The following is a 24,410-nucleotide window of genomic DNA, read 5'->3' as shown; positions in this document are numbered from 1 at the left end:
TGGCTTCGTGAGGGATCGGTCATGTCAGACTAATTTAATCAGTTTCTATGAGGAGGTAAGTTCTAGACTTGACAGCGGCGAATAAATGGATGTTGTGTATCTGGACTTCTCCAAAGCATTTGACACTGTACCACATAAAAGGTTAGTATATAAAATGAGAATGCTCGGACTGGGAGAAAACATCTGTATGTGGGTAAGTAACTGGCTCAGTGATAGAAAACAGAGGGTGGTTATTAACGGTACACACTCAGATTGGGTCACTGTCACTAGTGGGGTACCTCAGGGGTCAGTATTGGGCCCTATTCTCTTCAATATATTTATTAATGATCTTGTAGAAGGCTTGCATAGTAAAGTATCAATTTTCGCAGATGACACTAAACTGTGTAAAGTAATTTACACTGATGAGGACAGTATACTACTACAGAGGGATCTGGATAGATTGGAGGCTTGGGCAGATAAGTGGCAGATGAGGTTTAACACTGACAAATGTAAAGTTATGCACATGGGAAGTAAAAATGCAAGTCACCCGTACATACTAAATGGTAAAACACTCGGTAACACTGACATGGAAAAGGATCTAGGAATTTTAATAAACAGCAAACTAAGCTGCAAAAACCAGTGTCAGGCAGCTGCTGCCAAGGCCAACAAGATAATGGGTTGCATCAGAAGGGGCATAGATTCCCGTGATAAGAACATAGTCCTACCACTTTACAAATCGCTAGTCAGACCACACATGGAGTACTGTGTACAGTTCTGGGCTCCTGTAAACAAGGCAGACATAGAGTTGGAGAAGGTCCAGAGGAGGGCATCTAAAGTAATAACTGGAATGGGGCAACTACAGTACCCTGAAAGATTATCAAAATTAGGGTTATTCACTTTAGAAAAAAGACGACTGAGGGGAGATCTAATTAATATGTATAAATATATCAGGGGTCAGTACAGAGATCTATCCCATCAGCTATTTATCCCCAGGACTGTGACTGTGACGAGGGGACATCCTCTGCGTCTGGAGGAAAGAAGGTTTGTACACAAACATAGAAAAGGATTCTTTACGGTAAGAGCAGTGAGACTATGGAGCTCTCTGCCTGAGGAGGTGGTGATGGTGAGTACAATAAAGGAATTCAAGAGGGGCCTGGACGTATTTCTGGAGCTTAATAATATTACAGGCTATAGCTACTAGAGAGGGGTCGTTGATCCAGGGAGTTATTATGATTGCCTGATTGGAGTCGGGAAGGAATTTTTAATTTCCCTAAAGTGGGGAAAATTGGCTTCTACCTCACAGTTTTTTTTGCCTTCCTCTGGATCAACTTGCAGGATAACAGGCCGAACTGGATGGACAAATGTCTTTTTTCGGCCTTATGTACTATGTTACTATGTTACTATCCTTGTTATAGGATCACCACCTTTGTATATATAAGAGTATTGGTCTGCGAAAGCAGGGCAGCAGAAGGGAAATCCAATTCCCTTCCAATCTGCTCTTGGCAATTACATTTTGGTATATGCAGTATGTAATGTATGAATCGTACAATGAAAAGCGCCATGTACCCTTTGGTGTCCTATACATATACCAAAAAGTTATGCTGTGAACAGCATCGTAACGGAAAGCAGCAGTTGGCAGTTGCATCTAAACAGGGGCCTAGCTAGAATTCATAGGGCCCCATAGCAAAAAGAGACGGGCCTCACCACAATGAAAGCATTTATTGCCCATGGCCCTTCTGCTGCCCACCTCTTGCCCCTACCTGGTGCTGCCTGAGGCGATCGCCTCACCTGCACTCATTGGTAGTGCACCCCTGTTAATAAATGCTCAATGATTGATATTGGGACGTTCAACAATATGTACGGTCATGAGTAGAGTTGAGCGAACACCTGGATGTTCGGGTTCGAGAAGTTCGGCCGAACTTCCCGGAAATGTTCGGGTTCGGGATCCGAACCTGATCCGAGCTTCGTCCCGAACCCGAACCATATTGAAGTCAATGGGGACCCGAACTTTTCGGTACTAAAAAGGCTGTAAAACAGCCCAGGAAAGGGCTAGAGGGCTGCAAAAGGCAGCAACATGTAGGTAAATCCCCTGCAAACAAATGTGGATAGGGAAATGAATTAAAATAAAAATTAAATAAATAAAAATTAACCAAAATCAATTGGAGAGAGGTCCCATAGCAGAGAATCTAGCTTCACGTCACCCACCACTGGAACAGTCCATTCTCAGATATTTAGGCCCCGGCACCCAGGCAGAGGAGAGAGGTCCCGTAACAGAGAATCTGTCTTCATGTCAGCAGAGAATCAGTCTTCATATCATAGCAGAGAATCAGGCTTCACGTCAGCCACCAATGCAACAGTCCATTGTCAGATATTTAGGCCCAGCACCCAGGCAGAGGAGAGAGGTCCCGTAACAGAGAATCTGGCTTCATGTCAGCAGAGAATCAGTCTGCATGTCATAGCAGAGAATCAGGCTTCACGTCAGCCACCACTGCAACAGTCCATTGTCATAAATTTAGGCCCAGCACCCAGGCAGAGGAGAGAGGTCCCGTAACAGACAATCTGGCTTCATGTCAGCAGAGAATCAGTCTTCATATCATAGCAGAGAATCAGGCTTCACGTCACCCACCACTGTAAGAGTCCATTTTCATAAATTTAGGCCCAGCACCCAGGCAGAGGAGAGAGGTCCCGTAACAGACAATCTGGCTTCATGTCAGCAGAGAATCAGTCTTTATATCATAGCAGAGAATCAGGCTTCACGTCAGCCACCAATGCAACAGTCCATTGTCAGATATTTAGGCCCAGCACCCAGGCAGAGGAGAGAGGTCCCGTAACAGACAATCAGGCTTCACGTCAGCCACCAGTGCAACAGTCCATTGGCATATATTTAGGCCCAGCACCCAGGCAGAGGAGAGAGGTCCCGTAACAGAGAATCTGGCTTCATGTCAGCAGAGAATTAGTCTGCATGTCATAGCAGAGAATCAGGCTTCACGTCACCCAACATTGGAACAGTCCATTGGCATATATTTAGGCCCCGGCACCCAGACAGAGGAGAGGTTCATTCAAATTTGGGTAGCCTCGCAATATAATGGTAAAATGAAAATAAAAATAGGATTGAATGAGGAAGTGCCCTGGAGTACAATAATATATGGTTAAGGGGAGGTAGTTAATGTCTAATCTGGACAAGGGACGGACAGGCCCTGAGGGATCCATGCCTGGTTCATTTTTATGAACGTCAGCTTGTCCACATTGGCTGTAGACAGGCGGCTGCGTTTGTCTGTAATGACACCCCCTGCTGTGCTGAATACACGTTCAGACAAAACGCTGGCCGCCGGGCAGGCCAGCACCTCCAAGGCATAAAAGGCTAGCTCTGGCCACGTGGACAATTTAGAGACCCAGTAGTTGAATGGGGCCGAACCATCAGTCAGTACGTGGAGGGGTGTGCACACGTACTGTTCCACCATGTTAGTGAAATGTTGCCTCCTGCTAACACGTTGCGTATCAGGTGGTGGTGCAGTTAGCTGTGGCGTGTTGACAAAAGTTTTCCACATCTCTGCCATGCTAACCCTGCCCTCAGAGGAGCTGGCCGTGACACAGCTGCCTTGGCGACCTCTTGCTCCTCCTCTGCCTTGGCCTTGGGCTTCCACTTGTTCCCCTGTGACATTTGGGAATTCTCTCAGTAGCGCGTCTACCAACGTGCGCCTGTACTCGCGCATCTTCCTATCACGCTCCAGTGCAGGAAGTAAGGTGGGCACATTGTCTTTGTAGCGTGGATCCAGCAGGGTGGCAACCCAGTAGTCCGCACAGGTTAAAATGTGGGCAACTCTGCTGTCGTTGCGCAGGCACTGCAGCATGTAGTCGCTCATGTGTGCCAGGCTGCCCAGGGGTAAGGACAAGCTGTCCTCTGTGGGAGGCGTATCGTCATCGTCCTGCCTTTCCCCCCAGCCACGCACCAGTGATGGACCCGAGCTGCGTTGGGTGCCACCCCGCTGTGACCATGCTTCATCCTCATCCTCCTCCACCTCCTCCTCATCCTCGTCCTCCAGTAGTGGGCCCTGGCTGGCCACATTTGTACCTGGCCTCTGCTGTTGCCAAAAACCTCCCTCTGAGTCACTTCGAAGAGACTGGCCTGAAAGTGCTAAAAATGACCCCTCTTCCTCCTCCTCCTCCTCCTCCTGGGCCACCTCCTCTTCCATCATCGCCCTAAGTGTTTTCTCAAGGAGACATAGAAGTGGTATTGTAACGCTGATAACGGCGTCATCGCCACTGGCCATGTTGGTGGAGTACTCGAAACAGCGCAACAGGGCACACAGGTCTCGCATGGAGGCCCAGTCATTGGTGGTGAAGTGGTGCTGTTCTGTAGTGAGACTGACCCGTGCGTGCTGCAGCTGAAACTCCACTATGGCCTGCTGCTGCTCGCACAGTCTGTCCAGCATGTGCAAGGTGGAGTTCCACCTGGTGGGCACGTCGCATATGAGGCGGTGAGCGGGAAGGCCGAAGTTACGCTGTAGCGCAGACAGGCGAGCAGCAGCAGGATGTGAACGCCGAAAGCGCGAACAGACGGCCCGCACTTTATGCAGCAGCTCTGACATGTCGGGGTAGTTGTGAATGAACTTCTGCACCACCAAATTCAGCACATGCGCCAAGCAAGGGATGTGCGTCAAACTGGCTAGTCCCAGAGCTGCAACGAGATTTCGCCCATTATCACACACCACCAGGCCGGGCTTGAGGCTCACCGGCAGTAACCACTCGTCGGTCTGTTGTTCTATACCCCGCCACAACTCCTGTGCGGTGTGGGGCCTGTCCCCCAAACATATGAGTTTCAGAATGGCCTGCTGACGTTTACCCCGGGCTGTGCTGAAGTTGGTGGTGAAGGTGTGTGGCTGACTAGATGAGCAGGTGGAAGAAGAGGAGGAGGAAGTCGAGTAGGAGGAGGTGGCAACAGGAGGCAAAGAATGTTGCCCTGTGATCCTTGGCGGCGGAAGGACGTGCGCCAAACAGCTCTCCGCCTGGGGCCCAGCTGCCACTACATTTACCCAGTGTGCAGTTAGGGAGATATAGCGTCCCTGGCCGTGCTTACTGGTCCACGTATCTGTGGTTAGGTGGACCTTGCCACAGATGGCGTTGCGCAGTGCACACTTGATTTTATCGGATACTTGGTTGTGCAGGGAAGGCACGGCTCTCTTGGAGAAGTAGTGGCGGCTGGGAACAACATACTGTGGGACAGCAAGCGACATGAGCTGTTTGAAGCTGTCTGTGTCCACCAGCCTAAATAACAGCATTTCATAGGCCAGTAGTTTAGAAATGCTGGCATTCAGGGCCAGGGATCGAGGGTGGCTAGGTGGGAATTTACGCTTTCTCTCAAATGTTTGTGAGATGGAGAGCTGAACGCTGCCGTGTGACATGGTTGAGATGCTTGGTGATGGAGGTGGTGGTGGTACATCCCCTGTTTGCTGGGCGGCAGGTGCCAACGTTCCTCCAGAGGCGGAGGAAGAGACCGAGGCGGCAGCAGCAGAAGAGGCCGAGGCGGCAGCAGTAGAAGAGGCCGAGGCAGCAGCAGAAGAGGTAGCAGGGGGAGCCTGAGTGACTTCCTTGTTTTTAAGGTGTTTACTCCACTGCAGTTCATGCTTTGCATGCAGGTGCCTGGTCATGCAGGTTGTGCTAAGGTTCAGAACGTTAATGCCTCGCTTCAGGCTCTGATGGCACAGCATGCAAACCACTCGGGTCTTGTCGTCAGCACATTGTTTGAAGAAGTGCCATGCCAGGGAACTCCTTGAAGCTGCCTTTGGGGTGCTCGGTCCAAGATGGTGGCGGTCAGTAGCAGGCGGAGTCTCTTGGCGGCGGGTGTTCTGCTTTTGCCCACTGCTCCCTCTTTTGCTACACTGTTGGCTCGGTCTCACCACTGCCTCTTCCTCCGAACTGTGAAAGTCAGTGGCACGACCTTCATTCCATGTGGGGTCTAGGACCTCATCGTCCCCTGCATAGTCTTCCACCCAGTCTTGATCCCTGACCTCCTGTTCAGTCTGCACACTGCAGAAAGACGCAGCAGTTGGCACCTGTGTTTCGTCATCATCAGAGACATGCTGAGGTGGTATTCCCATGTCCTCATCATCAGGAAACATAAGTGGTTGTGCGTCAGTGCATTCTATGTCTTTCACCGCTGGGGAAGGGCTAGGTGGATGCCCTTGGGAAACCCTGCCAGCGGAGTCTTCAAACAGCATAAGAGACTGCTGCATAACTTGAGGCTGAGACAGTTTCCCTGGTATGCATGGGGGTGATGTGACAGACTGATGGGGTTGGTTTTCAGGCGCCATCTGTGCGCTTTCTGCAGAAGACTGGGTGGGAGATAATGTGAACGTGCTGGATCCACGGTCGGCCACCCAATTGACTAATGCCTGTACCTGCTCAGGCCTTACCATCCTTAGAACGGCATTGGGCCCCACCATATATCGCTGTAAATTCTGGCGGCTACTGGCACCTGAGGTAGTTGGTACACTAGGACGTGTGGATGTGGCAGAACGGCCACGTCCTCTCCCAGCACCAGAGGGTCCACTAACACCACCACGACCATGTCCACGTCCGCGTCCCTTACTAGATGTTTTCCTCATTGTTATCGTTCACCACAACAACAAATATATTATTTGGCCCAATGTATTGTATTCAAATTCAGCGGGATATAAATTTGAGGCCTAGTATTTAGGCGCTGGGTGACCGGTATGGATTTAGTGACAGAATTAGACTTGGAAATGCACAGAAGCGTGTGTGTGAAGTTATTCTGAATGACCCTATGTGCACCTTGAATATTATATACCCTTTTAGGGATAGATTTCAAATAGCTCTGATATAGCAGAAACCACTAAATTATGAAATTGCTAAATTGGGAATTGTATTTCAACCCAGAACAAAAAATGTGCTTTGACGGACACTAAATAACTTGCCCAGCCACAACAGTACAGCGGTAACGACAGATTTAGCGGGATATAAATTTGAGGCCTAGTATTTAGGCGCTGGGTGACCGGTATGGATTTACTGACAGAATTAGACTGGGATATGGCCAAAAAATAACCACACTATTGCTGGTTAAATGCACTTGGTGTGACAGCTTGACCAACCACACTACTGAGGGTTAAATGCACTTGGTGACGGGCGCAGCTTGCCCCTGATGTAGTATATGGCCAAAAAATGAACAGACTATTGCTGGTTAAATGCACTTGGTGTGACAGCTTGACCAACCACACTACTGAGGGTTAAATGCACTTGGTGATGGGCGCAGCTTGCCCCTGATGTAGTATATGGCCAAAAAATGAACAGACTATTGCTGGTTAAATGCACTTGGTGTGACAGCTTGACCAACCACACTACTGAGGGTTAAATGCACTTGGTGACGGGCGCAGCTTGCCCCTGATGTAGTATATGGCCAAAAAATGAACAGACTATTGCTGGTTAAATGCACTTGGTGTGACAGCTTGATCAACCACACTACTGAGGGTTAAATGCACTTGGTGACGGGCGCAGCTTGCCCCTGATGTAGTATATGGCCAAAAAATAAACAGACTATTGCTGGTTAAATGCACTTGGTGTGACAGCTTCACCCTGATGTAGGCTTTAGCCAAAAAACAACCACACCATTGAGGGTTAAATGCACTTGGTGACAGGCGCAGCTTGCCCCTGATGTAGTATATGGCCAAAAAATAAACAGACTATTGCTGGTTAAATGCACTTGGTGTGACAGCTTCACCCTGATGTAGGCTTTAGCCAAAAAACAACCACACCATTGAGGGTTAAATGCACTTGGTCGCAGCTTGTGCTGGCGCACCACAAGACACAAAATGGCCGCCGATCACCCCAGAAAAAAGTGACTGACAAACGGTCTGGGCAGCCTAAAAACAGTGAGCAATTGAGTATCAGCAGCTCAATGATCCACAGCTGCAGATCGATCAATAATCAAGTCCTTTGGAGGAGTTAATCTGCCTAATCTTGCCCTACTGTCGCAGCCGCAACCTCTCCCTACGCTAATCAGAGCAGAGTGACGGGCGGCGCTATGTGACTCCAGCTTAAATAGAGGCTGGGTCACATGGTGCTCTGGCCAATCACAGCCATGCCAATAGTAGGCATGGCTGTGACGGCCTCTTGGGGCAAGTAGTATGACGCTTGTTGATTGGCTGCTTTGCAGCCTTTCAAAAAGCGCCAAGAAAGCGTCACAAAAGCGCCAAGAAAGCGACGAACACCGAACCCGAACCTTTACGAAAATGTCTGGGTTCGGGTCCGTGTCACGGACACCCCAAAATTCGGTACGAACCCGAACTATACAGTTCGAGTTCGCTCATCCCTAGTCATGAGTAAAACAAAGTATACTCTCTTTGACTTCTATAGATTTACGTATCAGGACATATTTAAAAAAATGTGGTCCTTAGAAGGTCTTTAAATTAGGTAGATATAACCTCAGATCAGAAACTGCATATGAGAAACTACACTGTGCCATTATTTATTTAACAAAAACTTTGCCAAAATGCAGAAACTGTGTGTGAATAATTAAGTAGCCCCTTACTGCTTCCATAGGAGTTGATAAGGTAAGTATCAGATAGGCTCAGCTAATCAAATGACCTTCATATGTGTGTTAACACAATGCCAAGGAGGAAAGACACCAGCAGTGATCTTAGGCTAGGTCTGCATGACGACATGTGTCGCGCGACAGATAGGGCACAACTACACTGCAACATTTGTCGCGCAACACTTTGTCGCGCAATTCTTTTTTATAATGATAGTCTATGGTGTCGCAATGTGACAAGCCACACACTGCGACGCAACAGTCGCAGAAAAATCCATCTCAAATTGATTTTTTGCAACTGTCACGTCGCATTGCGACACCATAGACTATCATTATAAAAATTGTCGCATGATATTGGTGCGACAAATGTTGCAGTGTAGTTGTGCCCTATCTGTCGCGTGACTTATTGTCACGCGGCACATGTCATCGTGTAGACCTAGTCTTAGAGAAGCAATTCCTGATACTCATTAATCTGGAAAGGTTTATAGGGCAATTTCCAAACAATCTGAAGTCCATCAAATCTATTGAGAAAGGTTATGCACAAGTGAAAAACATTCAAGATAGTTGACAGTCTTCGCAAATAATTAGTCCCAAGGTCAGAAGTTGGACTGCTCAGAGAAATCGCATAAAACCCAAGAGCTTCATCTAAGGCTCTACAGTCCTCAGCGTGTTAAATGTTTAAGTTCATGGCAGTACAATTGGAAAAAGACAGATCAAGTTTGGCTTGTTTGGAAGGGTTACCAGGACAAAGCCTCTTCTGTCCAAAAAGAACATGGCCTAAGTTTGCAAAGTTGCATCTGAACAAAAAACAAGACTTCTAGAATAATTTGTTTTTTGCACTGTGCATTATGGCCAAATTTCTCCACTCCACTGGTGTTGTCTTTCCAAAGAACATTGGGAGAGATCTATCAAACTGGTGTAAAGTAGAACTGGCTTAGTTGCCCATAGCAACCAATCATATTCCACCTTTCATTTTCCAAAGGAGCTGTGAAAAATGAAAGGTGGAATCTTGATTGGTTGCTATGGGAAACAAAGCCAGTTCTACTTTACACCAGTTTGATAAATCTCTCCCAATGTTCTTTGGAAAGACAACACCAGTGGAGTGGAGACGTTTGGCCATAATGCACAGGGCAAAAAACAAATAAAGCATCACCACAAACACCTCAATAAACTGTCAGGCACGGTGGCGGAGGAGTGGTGATTATGGCTTTTTTTTGCAGCCAGAGCACCTAGGCACCTTGGAGTCATTGTGCCGACCATGAACTCTTCTGTATACCAAAGTATTCTAGAGTCAAATATGAGGCTATCTGTCCAACAGCTAAAGTTTGGCTTAAGCTGGGTCATGCAACAGGACAATGATCACAAGCATACCAGCAAATCTACAACAGAATGGCTGAAAAAGAAAAACCCAATGGAAATGCTATGGTGAGAGCTGTGCATAAATGAATTCCCACAAACCTCAATGAACTCAAGCAACGTTATAGAGAAGAATAGCCCACAATTCCTCCAGAACAATGTGAGAGACTGATAAAGTCATACAGAAAACCTTTACTTCAAGTTATTTCTGCCAAAGATGGTTCTACGAGCTACTGGTTCCTGGGGTGGACTTAGTTTTTCACACATCGCTTTTCCAGTTTGTCTTCTTTTTTGTGGTATAGATAATGACACAGTGAAATCTATTGTGTGTTTGGCTTCATCTAAGGGTTGTCTTTAAGACCTTCTAAGGACCAGATTTTTTTATTTCTTGATAGTTAAAATCATAGGTTTCAAAGATAGTGTACTTTGTTTTTCTCATGACTACGGTATATATCATCAGTGATGGTCAGTTCGCAGTGTTCACCAGCAAACACATGTGGGCTGCCATCTTTAGTAAGGTAGACTCACCTGTCCGGCGATGCACAGGTAAGCCCTTAACTGTGCCTGTGCCGGGAGCCGGTCTGAAATCAAATGAAGTCACCGGGAGCAGGCAGTTCCGAGAACAGCCCGATGAAGGTCCCCGGCGACTGTTCTCGGAACTGCCTGCTCCGGTGACTGCATTTGATTTCAGACCGGCTCCCAGCACAGGCACAGGTAAGGGCTTACCTGTGCATCGCCGGACGGGTGAGTCTACCTTACTAAAGATGGCAGCCCACATGTGTTCGCTGGCGACCACTGCGAACTGCCCATCACTGTATATCATATGCAAAAATAAAACATTTTAAAGTGGTCACACTCACTCCAGCAGGACAAGCCCTGTCAATATGTCCTAATAAGAAGTGACTCCTCTCGCTTTGACAAACCTGACCCAACAATGTGTTACATGGACAGCCATTCATTTGATCAACCATACACTGATGAGCAAAAGGGTAACAATGTTTTGAACTTTTGGGCTCCATATCTCACCATCCCCTACATCTTCGAATGGGAGACTACCATCGTATTATAGACAATCATCTTGGCTATCTTATACATATTGAAGTACAATTGCAATTGCAAGTACAATTTATGTGTGAGGTAGCCAAGATGATTGTCTATAAAATGTAGTGCATGGTGAGATATGAAGCCTGACAGTCAAATGTTCAAAACATTGTTACTCTTTTTGCTTGTCAGTGTATGTAATGCTCCATTTTCCCAATAGTGGTCAGGGAAAATAAGAAGCCGATAATATCTTCCCCACCCTCCTCCTCCACACACACACAACCAGCTGTTTCTTAAGGTTCTTAGGAGTTGAACAAGTGCTAATTGATCACGGTTGACTTGAAAAAAGAAAACGATGCCAAAAGAACAGGATAAACACCAAAATGAGCATCCCAATTTGGAGTCAGTGGACAATTTCGGTCTTAGTTATCTTCCCAATGAGTGCTCTCAAACTACAGAAGGTCCCTTTTGGGATCACAGGCCACCATCTGTTGTGTGCTCTTGCCTTGTATCAACGCAGTTATACATTATTTATACAGCATTGCCCAATCATTAATAAACTTCTCTGTACTGTAATATATACAAAGCTTTATAATCTAATCATCATTTGCTCCAGCAAAGGTGCTGGAGCAACTCACCCATGGTCTATAACGCTGTAATCATACTGCTTTGTGGTGAATGTTTGCAGGGGATGTGGCCATCAGTGCTTTTGTTAAAGCCATGCCTTGATGACAACACAAGAAAAAAAAAAAAAACATGACCTCTAGTCTCCAGGTAATGATCATTACTCCAGGGCTGGGAATTGGGAGTTGTTCAAATAGCTTAATTAGTGGCAGGATGTCAGGGAATGATGGGTGGTGCATTTATGCCGTACTTTGTGGTTTAGGAATGACGTGAGAACAGATGGCCCCACACATTTCTAGGAGATGTCAGATCCAGAGGGTACTGAATAGACACAATGTTGTATGGAGACTATCCAAACCTGAGACTTTCATCTGTAGACAGCGCTGTTTTGGGCTTCTTGGCACTCATCAGTACATATCAGGTTACTGGTCAGATGGATGGAGTACCTTAGATGCACCTCAGCTATGAGCTAATGTACATTTTTCTCATGGAACATTGCCTGAAAAATAAGATTCCATACACCGCTTTGTATGAGCGAAGAGACAAAGTGATGCATGGAAACCTGTTTTTCAGGCAATGTTCCATGAGATGAATAGGAATTAGCTTGTACCTAAAACATCTTATCTGCTTTTCCCTGATGAAGGTCAAGAATCCGGAAACAGTACTGTCTACACCATGGTGTATCTGGTTTGGCTGGTCTAGCTAATGTTTCATCGAGTTGTAAACAATCTTTTAATACATGAAAATCACATACCGTACCGTAAGAGATTGAGACAAGGCACGTGACTTTCTTGATGACTGTTCCTGATCCTGTGGTCCACTGTATGGCAGTCAGCAGTGTGCTTTTTTTTAGATTTTGGCTAGCAAGTCAGTTGACCTCTTTTAGCAATTTCCTCTGCTGATCTGGCTCTATGGTGCATGGGTTAAAGGGGAGGGGAAGGGGGTTTGCTGGGATGGCATGTGCCCCAGGGAAGGTGCCAACAAGCCACTTATCCATGACAATTTAGATACAGCAGTAGGGACAGCAAATGTTATATTTTAAGCTGTCTGGCTTGGCTAACATAAGATTAGAGCTTATTGCATATTTTTCCCATGAAGCATTGCCCGGTGATAAGTGTCTCTACATCAGCTTGATCTTTTCAATAAGAACCAGTAACCCCTGACGGTGTCATTTATATATATTTAAAAAAAATTTTTTTAATGCTTTGATTTTTTATTTTGTTTTTATTATATCTTAATATTACGTAATAAAATACTATTAAAATGTCCCAATGCCTCAATGGAATGGACTCTTTGGGCTTCTTAGAAATGCTCTGAGGATGCCATTGCCAATTCTCAGGAAAGGATTGAGATGTACAGATTAGATACATGATAGGTGACAGAAATTCTGGGCTGGTGTTCAGGAATCCTGTGTTACAGACTGGGGACTAGAGATTAGAGGACATGATTAGGAATGGGTGACATTAGGAGGCATCAGTCGTGACACAGGGCAAGCCTTCAGATGTGTGGTAGAGGACAAGAAAAGCAAGAATTAGACAATTTGCTGGGAATAGGATATTCTGCTATATAGTAGTTGGTGGACGGCCGAAACTGTGATTTGGGTCATGAGATTGGGGTAGGGAACAAGACACATTACATAGGAACTAAAGGGGGACAGCTGTCTGCAGATGAGGTACTGGCTTATTTAATATCCAAGTCATGTCTCAAGGCTTATTTTAAGAGCTGAACATTGACTTATAGGATAGCTGCCTTACATCTGGTGGGACCAGAGGCAGAGCTTGTTAAGAGCTTATTCCCTTCCCACCCAGAATTCCAGAGGAGCATGTATGGCCTATAAGTCTCCTCACACTGATTATATGAAATGCCGCATGTGGCCAGTCGTACTGTCTGGTCTCACCCTAAAGTGTTGTTGGTTCACCTAAATTAATAGAAAGCACCACATTATTTTTCCCAGAAAAGCCAGCTGCTGGTAAAGAGTAGCTCTTGCTTTGATGGACCTAGCTCATCCATGCATTACATGGGCAGCCATTCATTTATTCTAAATTTTTCCTGCAGGCGATAACAGACAGTTTCTGGAGGTTCCTGGAGCCACATCCAGGGTGACAACTATTTAGGAGTACCCAAATAATAGGAGGTGTCAGCAATTTTTAAAAATGCACAAGGTGAAATTTATCAAATCCTGCACTCCAGAATTCTGGTCTCAAAATGTCGCAAAATAGGGCTTTGCAAGTTTTTGGGCTTAAAAAATATTTTTGTATAGCCTCAGCATTACACCAGTCATTCCAGTTTTGGAAGTTGGGTGGGAAAGAATAAAATTGATTAACTGTGACTTTTAAAAAAAATAAATTGGCACAAAATCTCAAGCTAGAAGTGTTAGGCTAGGGCTACACGGCGAGATGTGTCATATGACTTCTTGTCGCTGAAAAGTCGCACACCATTTTTTATAATGCTAGTCAATGGTGTCGCACTGCGACTGAGACAATGCAGTCGCAAAAAATCCATCCAAGTTGGATTTTTGTCCGACTCTTGCGTTGCAGTCACAGCATGTCACATGGCGCAGTGCGACATCATTGACTGTAATGGCAAAAAAATGTTGTGCGACATTGGTACGACACATGTAGTCACAGTGTAGTTGTTGCTGTTTAGCCCTACCCTTAGGCCTCATGCACACGACCGCAGTTCTGGTCCACATCCGAGCCACAGTTTTTGACCCATTCACATCAATAGGGATGCAAAAGTTCTGTGGTCCCGCAAAAAAAAAATATAACCTGTCCTATTCTTGTCCGTTTTGCGGATAAGAATAGGCATTTTTACAATGGGTCGCCCGTTCCGTTACGCAAATTGCGGAAGGCACACAGGTGGCTTCCATTTTTTGCGGATCCGCGGACCGCAGAAAACGGCACGGTCGTGTGCATTTAGCCTTAGACTTAGATGTTAATTTATCATCCTATTTGTGCCAAAATATGGGTGTAAAAAAAATCACAAATTTTGGGGCATGCTATTTTTTTTGCAAAAATGTGCCCCTTTTTGCCATTTTACACCTTTCTTACCACATTTGAACAGTGGCTGAGAAAGTAGGCATGGTTTGCTACGGTATTTAGCTTTACTGTGACTTATTTTTTAAAGTCGCAAAGCCCACTCAAGTAGGGGTTGGCATAAAAAAATTAATTAAATTATATATATATATATATATAGAAAGAGAGAGAGAGAGTAGCATTTGTAGACGAGCGTTATAGTTTTAAAGATGTCCCAAATGTATAAAACAATGTGCAACTCTGGATAAATTTGTCGCAAAGTATGCCAACGCAGACACAAGCAAAAACTGACTTCAAATATTACTCTCCTGAAAAAAATTTCTATTAAAGATGTGCCTAATTTATAAAATATGGTGCAACATTTGATAAATTTGGTGCAAATTATGGTAACAAAAACTCTTGCAAAACTGACTTTAAAAATTCGACTTGTGATAAGTCTTCCCCATGAAGGAAAAAGTAAGTTAAGCTGGCAATAATAATAATATATTACAAAAATGCCTAAAAGATTTTTTCAATGTTATTCTTTTAAGAAGCGGTGAACTTCCCAAGCATTGGTGGCATATCGCTAGGCTATGCCCTCAAAGTCTGATAGGTGCAGGTCCCAGAAGTGGGACCCAAACCTATCTCTAAAATGGAGCCTGCAAACTGAAGGAGAGTGGACCGCGCATGTGCGGCTGCCCTTCATCCATTTCTACGGGAGTGCCATAATCAGTTGAGCGGTGCACTCGGCTATTTTCGGAAGTCCCAACAGAAAAGACGCGCGGCCACTTCTCCATTCACTTCGATGGGGCTTGTGGAAATAGCTGAGCCAGCGCTCTGCTATTTTCTGCAGCCTCATAGAAATAAATGGAGTGTGGTGGTGCATTTGAGGTCCGTTCTCCTTCATGTTGCAGGCTCCGTTCTAGAGATAGGGTCCCAAAGGTTGGACCCGCACCTGTCAGACATTGGTGGCATATCCTAGTGATATGCCACCAATGCTTGAGATGACACGTGAGTGTGCAATAGCTAGGATTGGAAATAACTCCACTCCCAGCCATTTCACCTATTAGATGGCATGGTGCCAAGGTGTTGTCAGGGCAGTGGAGGGCCTAATGAAAGCATCCACATTTCCCATCTTTATATGCCCATTACATCCTGTTTAGCATGGGGCAATGTGTAAAAAAGCAATTCCGCCATTGTTTTTCTGTCTTTTTTTTTTTTATGGCATTGACCATTTAAATAAATAGTGGGCGTAGCTAAGAGTACCATTCAGCAGGATGAACCCTATCACACCAGGCATGCTGATTAAAATGATACCTGCCTTGTGAAAAAAAAAAAAAAATCACATTCGTCCTGACCCGAACTATTTAAAGAGCCTTTGTCAGCAGGATCAACTCTATTAAACAACTGACACTGCTGGGTTGGGTTGATTCTGCTGATTAAAATGATACCTGCCATGTTAAAATCGGTTTCAGTGTTCCTTTATAAAAATGATGGCTTCAGTGCAGCAAGGGGCCGGTCCAGCACTGGAAAGCTTCAGTGCACTGAGGGTCTAGGCCGCACCACTAAGTGCACTGAAGCCTTAATTTGCATAAAGAATAAAACCCTGTTTTCTCAGGGACACCCCTAACCGATTTTAACAAGAAAGGTATCATTTTAATCAGCAAAATCCACCCTACCAGGCCGTATCTCTGGATTATTGAGGCTGCTGACAGATGCTCTTTAAATAGATTGCATCAAGATGAACATAATTTATATAATTATAGAAACCTTTTGGTGCGCTGCTTCTTCATCCATTTGTTTGGCCAACATTGTGGACCTTTGGTATGGTCCTTTTTTAAAGCATAAAGTATCATCATATGTCTATGCACGGTCCTATGTTTATCCATTTGGCTGAGGCTGCATATGTTTCCTATGGCATTGCCATAACGGCATGAGACATCTGGCAGTGGCTTATCAGGTTCTTCTCCCCCTGACATCATCTATTGGGGAACAGTTGGGAGGTTCCCTTACACATTACATAGATGGCCATCCCCAGGGAATATTCAGCCAACCTAGTTTGCTCTAACATAGGATATTACTAGACAGTTCTGTGCACCTTTATTAGACGCCGGGGAGTCACTACTTCCAAATCAGCCCTGGCAATCAGGTTTCAGGGACTTAGGATAGGTCATCAATACGACGACAGTGGAGGTCCGACTCCCGGCACACCCACCAATCTGCTGCTGGAGGCCGCTGCACTCTGATGAGCACCACAGACTCCTTGCAGCTTTCCAAGCACAGCGCCGTACAATGTATAGTGACTGTGCTTGGTATTGCAGCTCAGCTCCTTTCACTTGAATGGGGCTGAGCTGCGCCTAGAGTAGACCATGTGACCAATGAAGATGGCTTCCCATAGCTTAGGAAAAGGCCTAAGTGCCCCTGGAGTGCCGTAGCCTGAGGATAGTCCATCAATATGTAAATCCAAGAAAAGCCATCCATCAAAGTTCTGAATATGGTACCTTTAATTTTGGCAGGAAGTTTAGCGCAGCATGCTTACTGTCAAATTGGAAGGAGCTTGAAGCTGAACTTCTGACAGCGGTGCGAGAATAGCTTTAGGTTCTTAACATTTTCCACTGATCACTTCTTTAGGAGTTACTTGATTAGAACTTCTTCTCACTAGGGGGGACTTGGCGTAAAAAAGGTTGAGAAACACTAGTCTATGCGTTTCCCCTACAGAGGGAGATAGCAAATGTATCACAAGGATGGCTTGAGTCCATCTACTTCTACTAGCCGAAGGTATATCCAAAGATACCATCGATGAAGCTTCGGCACTGTGAGTGAAATCTACTGTTTCATGTAGAAGAAAAAACGTGTGACCTACGGCCATTTTGCATAACCCTAATCCTTATGCAAATTGTCAAAGGCCAGCTCTTTCAGATCTATTGAAAGCCACAAATTATAAAATTTTCTAACTTTACCACAAAGCAGCACCTTTTATTGTCCATGTGGCAGTATCTGACGTATATACAATTCTTGGCAGTGTGAGACAAGCAGTTCCAGTCCGGATTCTTCTGCGTGTGTGAAATGTAGTATTATAAGCCAGTCATTCAAATCATGTAATATGTGGACAGGCTGGGAATGAAAGAATGAAAGACACTTTCTGTTGGCAGCTGAAGCTCATAGATGTTGGCACGGAGCCAGGGACACCACTATATGACAACCATATGCCCTAATAGGACATAAGGACATGGCTTGTCTTACTGGGGCCATCCTTTTAAAGGGCTATGCATTGTCCCACTGCAGGGTTTTGTGTACTGTACTTTAGGCATTGATTGTCTGTTTCTGTATGTTACTGTTGCTAGGTTGGGCTGGCACCACCTCTGGTAAAGGAAGTGTCATCAGTTCAGTTGCTGTGAGTGAAGGAGCAACATAGAGCTACACTTCCAGGGGATTCAGCTCTGAGGATTGAAAAGCAGTAAAGTGAAAGCATATATGCCAACCCTTAATTAGAGTTACATAAGGTTGAAAAGCCATATAGAAGAATGTACAGAGCATCTCTCAGTGAAGAGAACACATAGGTCTCTGTTTTGGACTTCACTGAATGTTGATGGGAGTAATCAGCTTCAAGTTCCCCATCATACTAAAGGAACAGACTGACCATCTCTTGATAGACTGTATTCACTGAGACTACTGCAGACATACCAATTCAGTCAGAGTGGGAGAGATAAGTTGCACCTCTTGGTTAATTTGGGAAGATTGTGCAGACCATATAGAAAGAGACTTAAGAGCCCACTGCTCTTCATACACAACCAGTGGAAATTGTATGACAACTTCACTACACTTAATGTATTCAGTGCCTGTGTGATCCATCTGCTGAACATCTGCTGTAAAGTATAGTCAACCTGTTACTCTACAGCATGTCTCATCATTGCCTTAAATGTGCAGGTTGAGGAACCCCTGCCTTGCACCTCCAAAACTCACTAACACCAAGGGAACCTCCACTACCACCAAGCAGAGGGCGAAAAACAGAGTGTGCCCCGAGAGAAACAAGGGTTGTGCCCCTCAAATGGAGTACAACTACTCCTATTCTCTCCACCTCCCCTGCAGGCTGCTGCAGCTCTTCCTATTTGAGCCTTTTATGGCTGAGATCTGAATAACCCTCCTAAGTGGCAGATGTAGTTACAGTTAAGCAGACTGTGCTACGCCTTTCTTAACATTGTTCCTATGCAAATGAATTCCATAACATTAGCCATTCCTGATCACTACTTAGGAGGGATAGTCCAATCTTATCCATGAAAGACTGGGGACTCAGGATAGGCCATCAACATCAGGATAGTCACCCCCGGCAATCAGCTGTTGGAAGAGGCATGCGGTGCTCGTGCAAGCCTCTTCAATGTTTACTTGGTTCAGGGGTCTGAAGTACTGATTCCTGAAATGTATTGGTGCCACCTCCTACCGCCACCTTGTGTATATACTGCTACAGCCATATTTACAACCAGGGGATCTTACAGCCATAGATCTTACAGGGAAATTTCCTGGTGGCCGATGCTCAGGGGGCCACCTGGGCCCTCCTTACGGCCGACCAGTGGATTTTTTGGGGGATGTACAGTATATTGTGCTGCTGCTGTAATTTGCTATGGGGCCCAGAAATGTTTAGTTACACCACTGTCAAAATGTATCCCACCCAACAGATATCGCTGTTATATCACTTTCCCCAAATAGCACCATTTATCAGAACTTCCTTAGGCCTCGTTCACATTTCCGTTTTTCACTAACATGTGCTGTCAGCATTTTCTACGAACAGCACACGTACCCATTGATTTAAATGTGTCTGTCCACATTTCAGTACTGACCGTGGGTCAGTAAAACAATCACGGGGACATGCACTACTTTGATCCGTGATGCGGACCAAGCACGCCCATTGAAGTCTATGGGTCCGTGAACATCACTGACACACATCCGTGTTGTGTCCGATTTTTACTGAAGACTAATAGGAGATTCTTTGGAAATTAATAATTTTCAGCTGAGCAACGTCAGGGAATTATGGATGACACACGGATGGTAAAAACGGACACACGGACCAACCAAGAATTCTTCACGGATGAAACACGGAAGCTTTTTTTTCACGGACGTGACACGGAAATGTGAACGAGGCCTTATTGTAGAGTTATTAGCCTACCATTGTGACCTAAATATCAGTCTTGATATTTAGTTGCTGTAGGTTACGTCCTGCATTGGAGCCTTGTCATGTAGAACGCACATGGGTCAATGGTAAGAACAAGGCACCGTTAGTCTCACATGATCTGCTGATGTCAGGACACATCTCACTACCCTAAGGCATGATGGGACAGCACACACCTGACAAACCAGGAAGAAGGATTCAAGCATGGGGGATAAGAGAAAACTGCAAATGAGGTAAATAAAAAAAATAAACAATCCAAGAAGGAATGGGAGCTAGAGTAACTGGTGAAACTAAACTTTAGTAGTTTATGGCACAATCCCTTTAACTTGTAATTGGAATGTGCTGACTAATTTTCCAATGAATGAATCTGACTTTAAAGGACTTTTTACACGTTTTCAAGGTAACCTGAGCATGACAAACCGAATGTAAATGGATTGTTGGAAACCAGTGACATTCGTATCCACAACTAAAGGTGGATTCACACAACAGAGCTGTATGCAAGAAGCTACATGTTGGCACTTGAGGTCGACTGAAGGTATGTAATACGTAGCCTCAGGTGCTCCGGGTGCTGTAGCAGGGTGCATTCACAAACCTACCGGATTCATATAAATAAAAACTTCCTGTATGCTACAATAGGAAATTTGAAGTATCCTTAAACATATCTATAGGCGCCTTATTGCAAATTTATACCAAGTAATACGGCCACGTGCATGAGACCTGAGTTTATGGGTAACGACTACGAGTCTATCCCTATTTATACCAGATGGGAATCTTTATATAAACTTTCCATTTGCGCACCGAGATATTTTCACTTTGATTGACAGGGCCAGGCAGTGAAAACGTGATCCTGTCAATCAAAGTGAAGAGAGAGTGCAGAGAGAGCAGAGTCTCTAGGTGTAATGACAACGCCCCCGTTGCTCCTAGAGGCTCATTTGCATATATTAAAACTTCATTTTTCTCAGCAATGCGGGCACATATGAACATGGGACCAACACAGATGTCTTCAGCTGCCAAGCGCACATGTAACAGGTCAGCCACTGTCATAGGTACAAATCTGCCATGGAAACAGAATTTTTAACGTTTTGTTTCTACAATGATATGAAAAAAATTATATACTATTCTCCAGCATAGGTTCTTCTCTGGCAGTGGCTTATCTCCCATGTTAACAAAGATTTAGACACCGAGGAAATGTCGGGAGGCTCCACGCACATTAGATATTTGGCTGAAATTGACAAGTTAAAATTTATGCAGCTGGAACGTAACTTTTTGAGCCCATATTTTCTGATTTCTTTTGCTTTAAAATCTCATGAAAGGTTACATGCAACCCAATGTATGCTGTAGCTTCTGTGCTAACGTAGAAATTGGAGCTGGAAGCATGAGGGCAACAGGATATAAGAAGCAATTAGCACAAGAATGGCTTGATGGAGGGTGGTCTTCAGGTGAGAGAAAGGGTGACAGACAGTATGGGGGCTGGTGGTGGAACAGATCATGAGTAAATTGTAAGTTCATTTCCTGGTAGAATTTAATATTTATGAGCCAATATTTTACCTTTCCTAAAATAAGTAAGAAATTGTGGTATACTCCATTGCATGTCATGTTACAAAGTCTGGTGGTAATCCCTCTAAGAAGCATTGCTCTCCTCAAGGATGGCAGCACATGGGGTGCCTACAAGACAGGCTCCATGAGCGTAAGAGCTGGAAATAGACATGAGATCTGAAGTGGACCACAGATGTATTTTTGGCCAATGCCACCACAAGCATACAGGAAAAGATTTTTCCGATTAAGCTGAGAACAGAAAAATGCACACGATTTGTACCATGAACATCAGATAAATTGTTCTTGGCAAATCAAATGTTTGACGGATTGACCAGCCCTTTTACACGATGCGTATCAAAGTCTAAAAGAACCTTGTATGTAAACAGATTTGCCCTTATCTACTGCAGCAAATCCTCGAAGGAAATGTTCTGCTACTTAGATACCAATAACAACACAAACAGACCACTTCACGAGACGATCTGATGTAGTCACTGTCCTAGCAATGACATCTCTCCTAGACATCCGTACAAAACACAAGACTCAGGAAGAATTTTCTGACCTCTGGTATTTGTCCTCCTGACCTGACCACTACGAGGAAGAAAAATGTTAATCGAAAAACTAGATGATAAGGCATAAAATGGGCAAAGAACCATGCAAACCATCATATGTATGGCTATATACTAGCCTGACAGTATCACTACTTGTAAACTGCCCTGTATGTCTATGGACGGCAGCATCTCCAGAATATCTACATAGCTCCAGATAAACTGCTACCTTATCACTCATAGTCCACAGAGAGAGGAAAGCAGCAACTGGGATACAGATACGGCAGAATAGGAAGTGGATAGAAAAGCAGACCAGCCATACAGTAGGTGACCGTAACCAGCAGGGGAGATAGTCACAGGCAGGAAAAAACTTCTACTCTCCAGACACATCAGGAAAAACCCTTTTACATGGGCTGACTGACTAGGCAATTATCCGGAATTAACTGCTTGGTCCTGATAATTGCCTGATTGTGAGTGAAGGAAAGAGCTCCATTTACAGGCAGCAATCAGCTCTGCTATCTCGGGACTAATGATCACAACCACCATCGCTCGTCTCTAGACAGCAGATTGCTGTTTACACAGAACACTTTTCCGTCAACAAATGGTGATTTTGGTGTTCGCACGAACGATGCTTAAAGCTGGCCATACACAGGACACAACTGATCAGTTATCCTGTTGTCAGCCATCACAATCTTTTGTGCTAGCTTTCCAAATCCTGGTCTTTAGGCTACATGCACACGACAGTATGTGTTTTGCGGTCCGCAAATTGTGGATCCGCAAAAGAAAAAAAGGATGACATCCGTATGCCATCCGTTTTTTTTTTTTTTTTCGGATCCATTGTAACAATGCCTAAAACGGACAAGAATAGGACGTTATATCTTTTTTGAGGAGCTACCGAACGGACATACTGATGCGGATAGCACACAGTGTGATGTCCACATTTTTTGCAGACCCATTGAAAATAATGGGTCTGCATCCTATCCGCAAAAAAAAGGGGAAGGACACGGAAAAAAAATACGTTTGTGTGCATGTAGCCTTAGTCTAATGTGTATGGCCAGCTTAAGGGGTTGTCTGACTGCAACAGATGGCACTTACTATGTAGAGGAAGATAATACAAGGCACTTACTAATGTATTGTTATTATCCATATTGTCTCCTTTGGTGGCTGGATTCATTTTTCCATCACATTATACTCTGTTTGTTTCCAGGGGTTATGACCATGCCTGCAGCACAGATATGAGGTGATGGGATCTGCTGCGCATGCATGACTAGGAGAATTCCCACAGTCCTGACCACCAGGGAGACCGGTGCTTTATTGCAAGGTGGTCGTAACCAGCAAACTATAATGTGATGAGAAAATGAATCCAGCCAGCAAAGGAGGCAATATGGACAATCACAATACATTAGTAAGTGCCTTGTAGTCACTTTCTCTACATGATAAATGCAGACAACCCCTTAAAGGCTGGTTTCACATCTCATTTACTGCTTCTGCCGGAGTTATATGTCAGGAATATTCCAAGAAGTGGAGTCTGGTTGTAAAAGATGTTATACCGCGCAGCATACATATATAGTTTACTGTGCATAAAAAAGCGTAGTAGACTATGATTTTATACACATAAAAAATAAATAAAACGCGTAATAATGCATATTAACCTGGTGTTTGCCAAAAAGAGGCTCATTTGGCATACGTTGAACACCTGTGGATACATTCATCATGTGCGCCACATATGCCAAACGTGCTGTAAAAACTACATGTGAACAGCGCCTAACAGTAATATACGTGTCGCCAAGCTACACTGCAATCATGAAATAAAATAACTGCGCTCGCAGTCCTATTTAGGACCACAGCTCGCAGGATGGATGAGCACTTGCAAACGACAAATCTGACATAACTCTACGGTAGCGGCGTTAACTCTTTCCAGCTGCAATTTTTTCTGAATTACTGTCCGAATTCATGTTTTGGTTGCTTCAGTCCCGTTTAGGACTCCAACGACTGGTACCAAATGACAAACTCCCTTCTGCTGTCTCTTCCCCAATACAATCTCGCTATAAGGATGCTCCCACTTCCCTCCATGTCCTTACCTCACCAAGGAAGTGTAGTAGTGCCCATAGAAGACAGCAGACACTGCCAGCCCCACCATCAGGCTCAGGAGTTTAAGCCAACGGAGACGCATTTAGGAAGAGAAGAAAGAATGAGGCTCTGGGGACATGAAGAGGGTGTGCAAGCTTTGGGTGGGGGGGTTGAGCTCTCGGTTGTCGCAGGATTACAGATAATAAGAGTAAATCTTCTCCCAGCCAGAGCTGCAAGATCCTGGATGAAGTCTGCAATCCACCCTCTTGTAAAAGAAGTCACCCACAAGTACAGGCAACTCATCCAGGAGCTGAATGTGGATCACTAGTGTTCTCCCGGCTGGGTGTAGATACACTGATCCCTCCCACCCACTTCTGCTGCCGCTGCCCAGTGTCACTTGCTGCTGTATCACAGACAGCATTGGACAGGTTGACACATTGTAGCCTCCAGCATCCCCCCGTCTCTTCTCGCTCCATAGACCTGGATGGGACAGGACAGATATCAAACCTCTTTTGGAGGGACGGTCCCTATTTTGG

General features: G+C 44.9%; 1 protein-coding gene across 2 annotated transcripts in view; it reads right to left on the bottom strand.

Annotated features, from left to right (window-relative positions):
• Positions 1 to 24,196, bottom strand: part of ST6GALNAC2 (ST6 N-acetylgalactosaminide alpha-2,6-sialyltransferase 2) — a 64,941-nt gene extending 40,745 nt beyond the window's left edge. For both annotated transcript variants that reach the window (XM_044298884.1, XM_044298885.1), the window contains exon 1: positions 23,886 to 24,196. In XM_044298884.1, the coding sequence (XP_044154819.1) occupies positions 23,886 to 23,977 (92 nt within the window). In that variant the 5' untranslated portion in view covers positions 23,978 to 24,196. The remainder of the gene's footprint in view (positions 1 to 23,885) is intronic.
• Between the last annotated feature and the right edge of the window lie 214 nt (positions 24,197 to 24,410).

This window comes from Bufo gargarizans, chromosome 6, assembly GCF_014858855.1.
Source record: "Bufo gargarizans isolate SCDJY-AF-19 chromosome 6, ASM1485885v1, whole genome shotgun sequence".
Lineage (NCBI taxonomy): Eukaryota > Metazoa > Chordata > Amphibia > Anura > Bufonidae > Bufo > Bufo gargarizans.
Note: the sequence above shows the minus strand (reverse complement) of the source record. Positions and strands in the feature narration are given on the sequence as shown.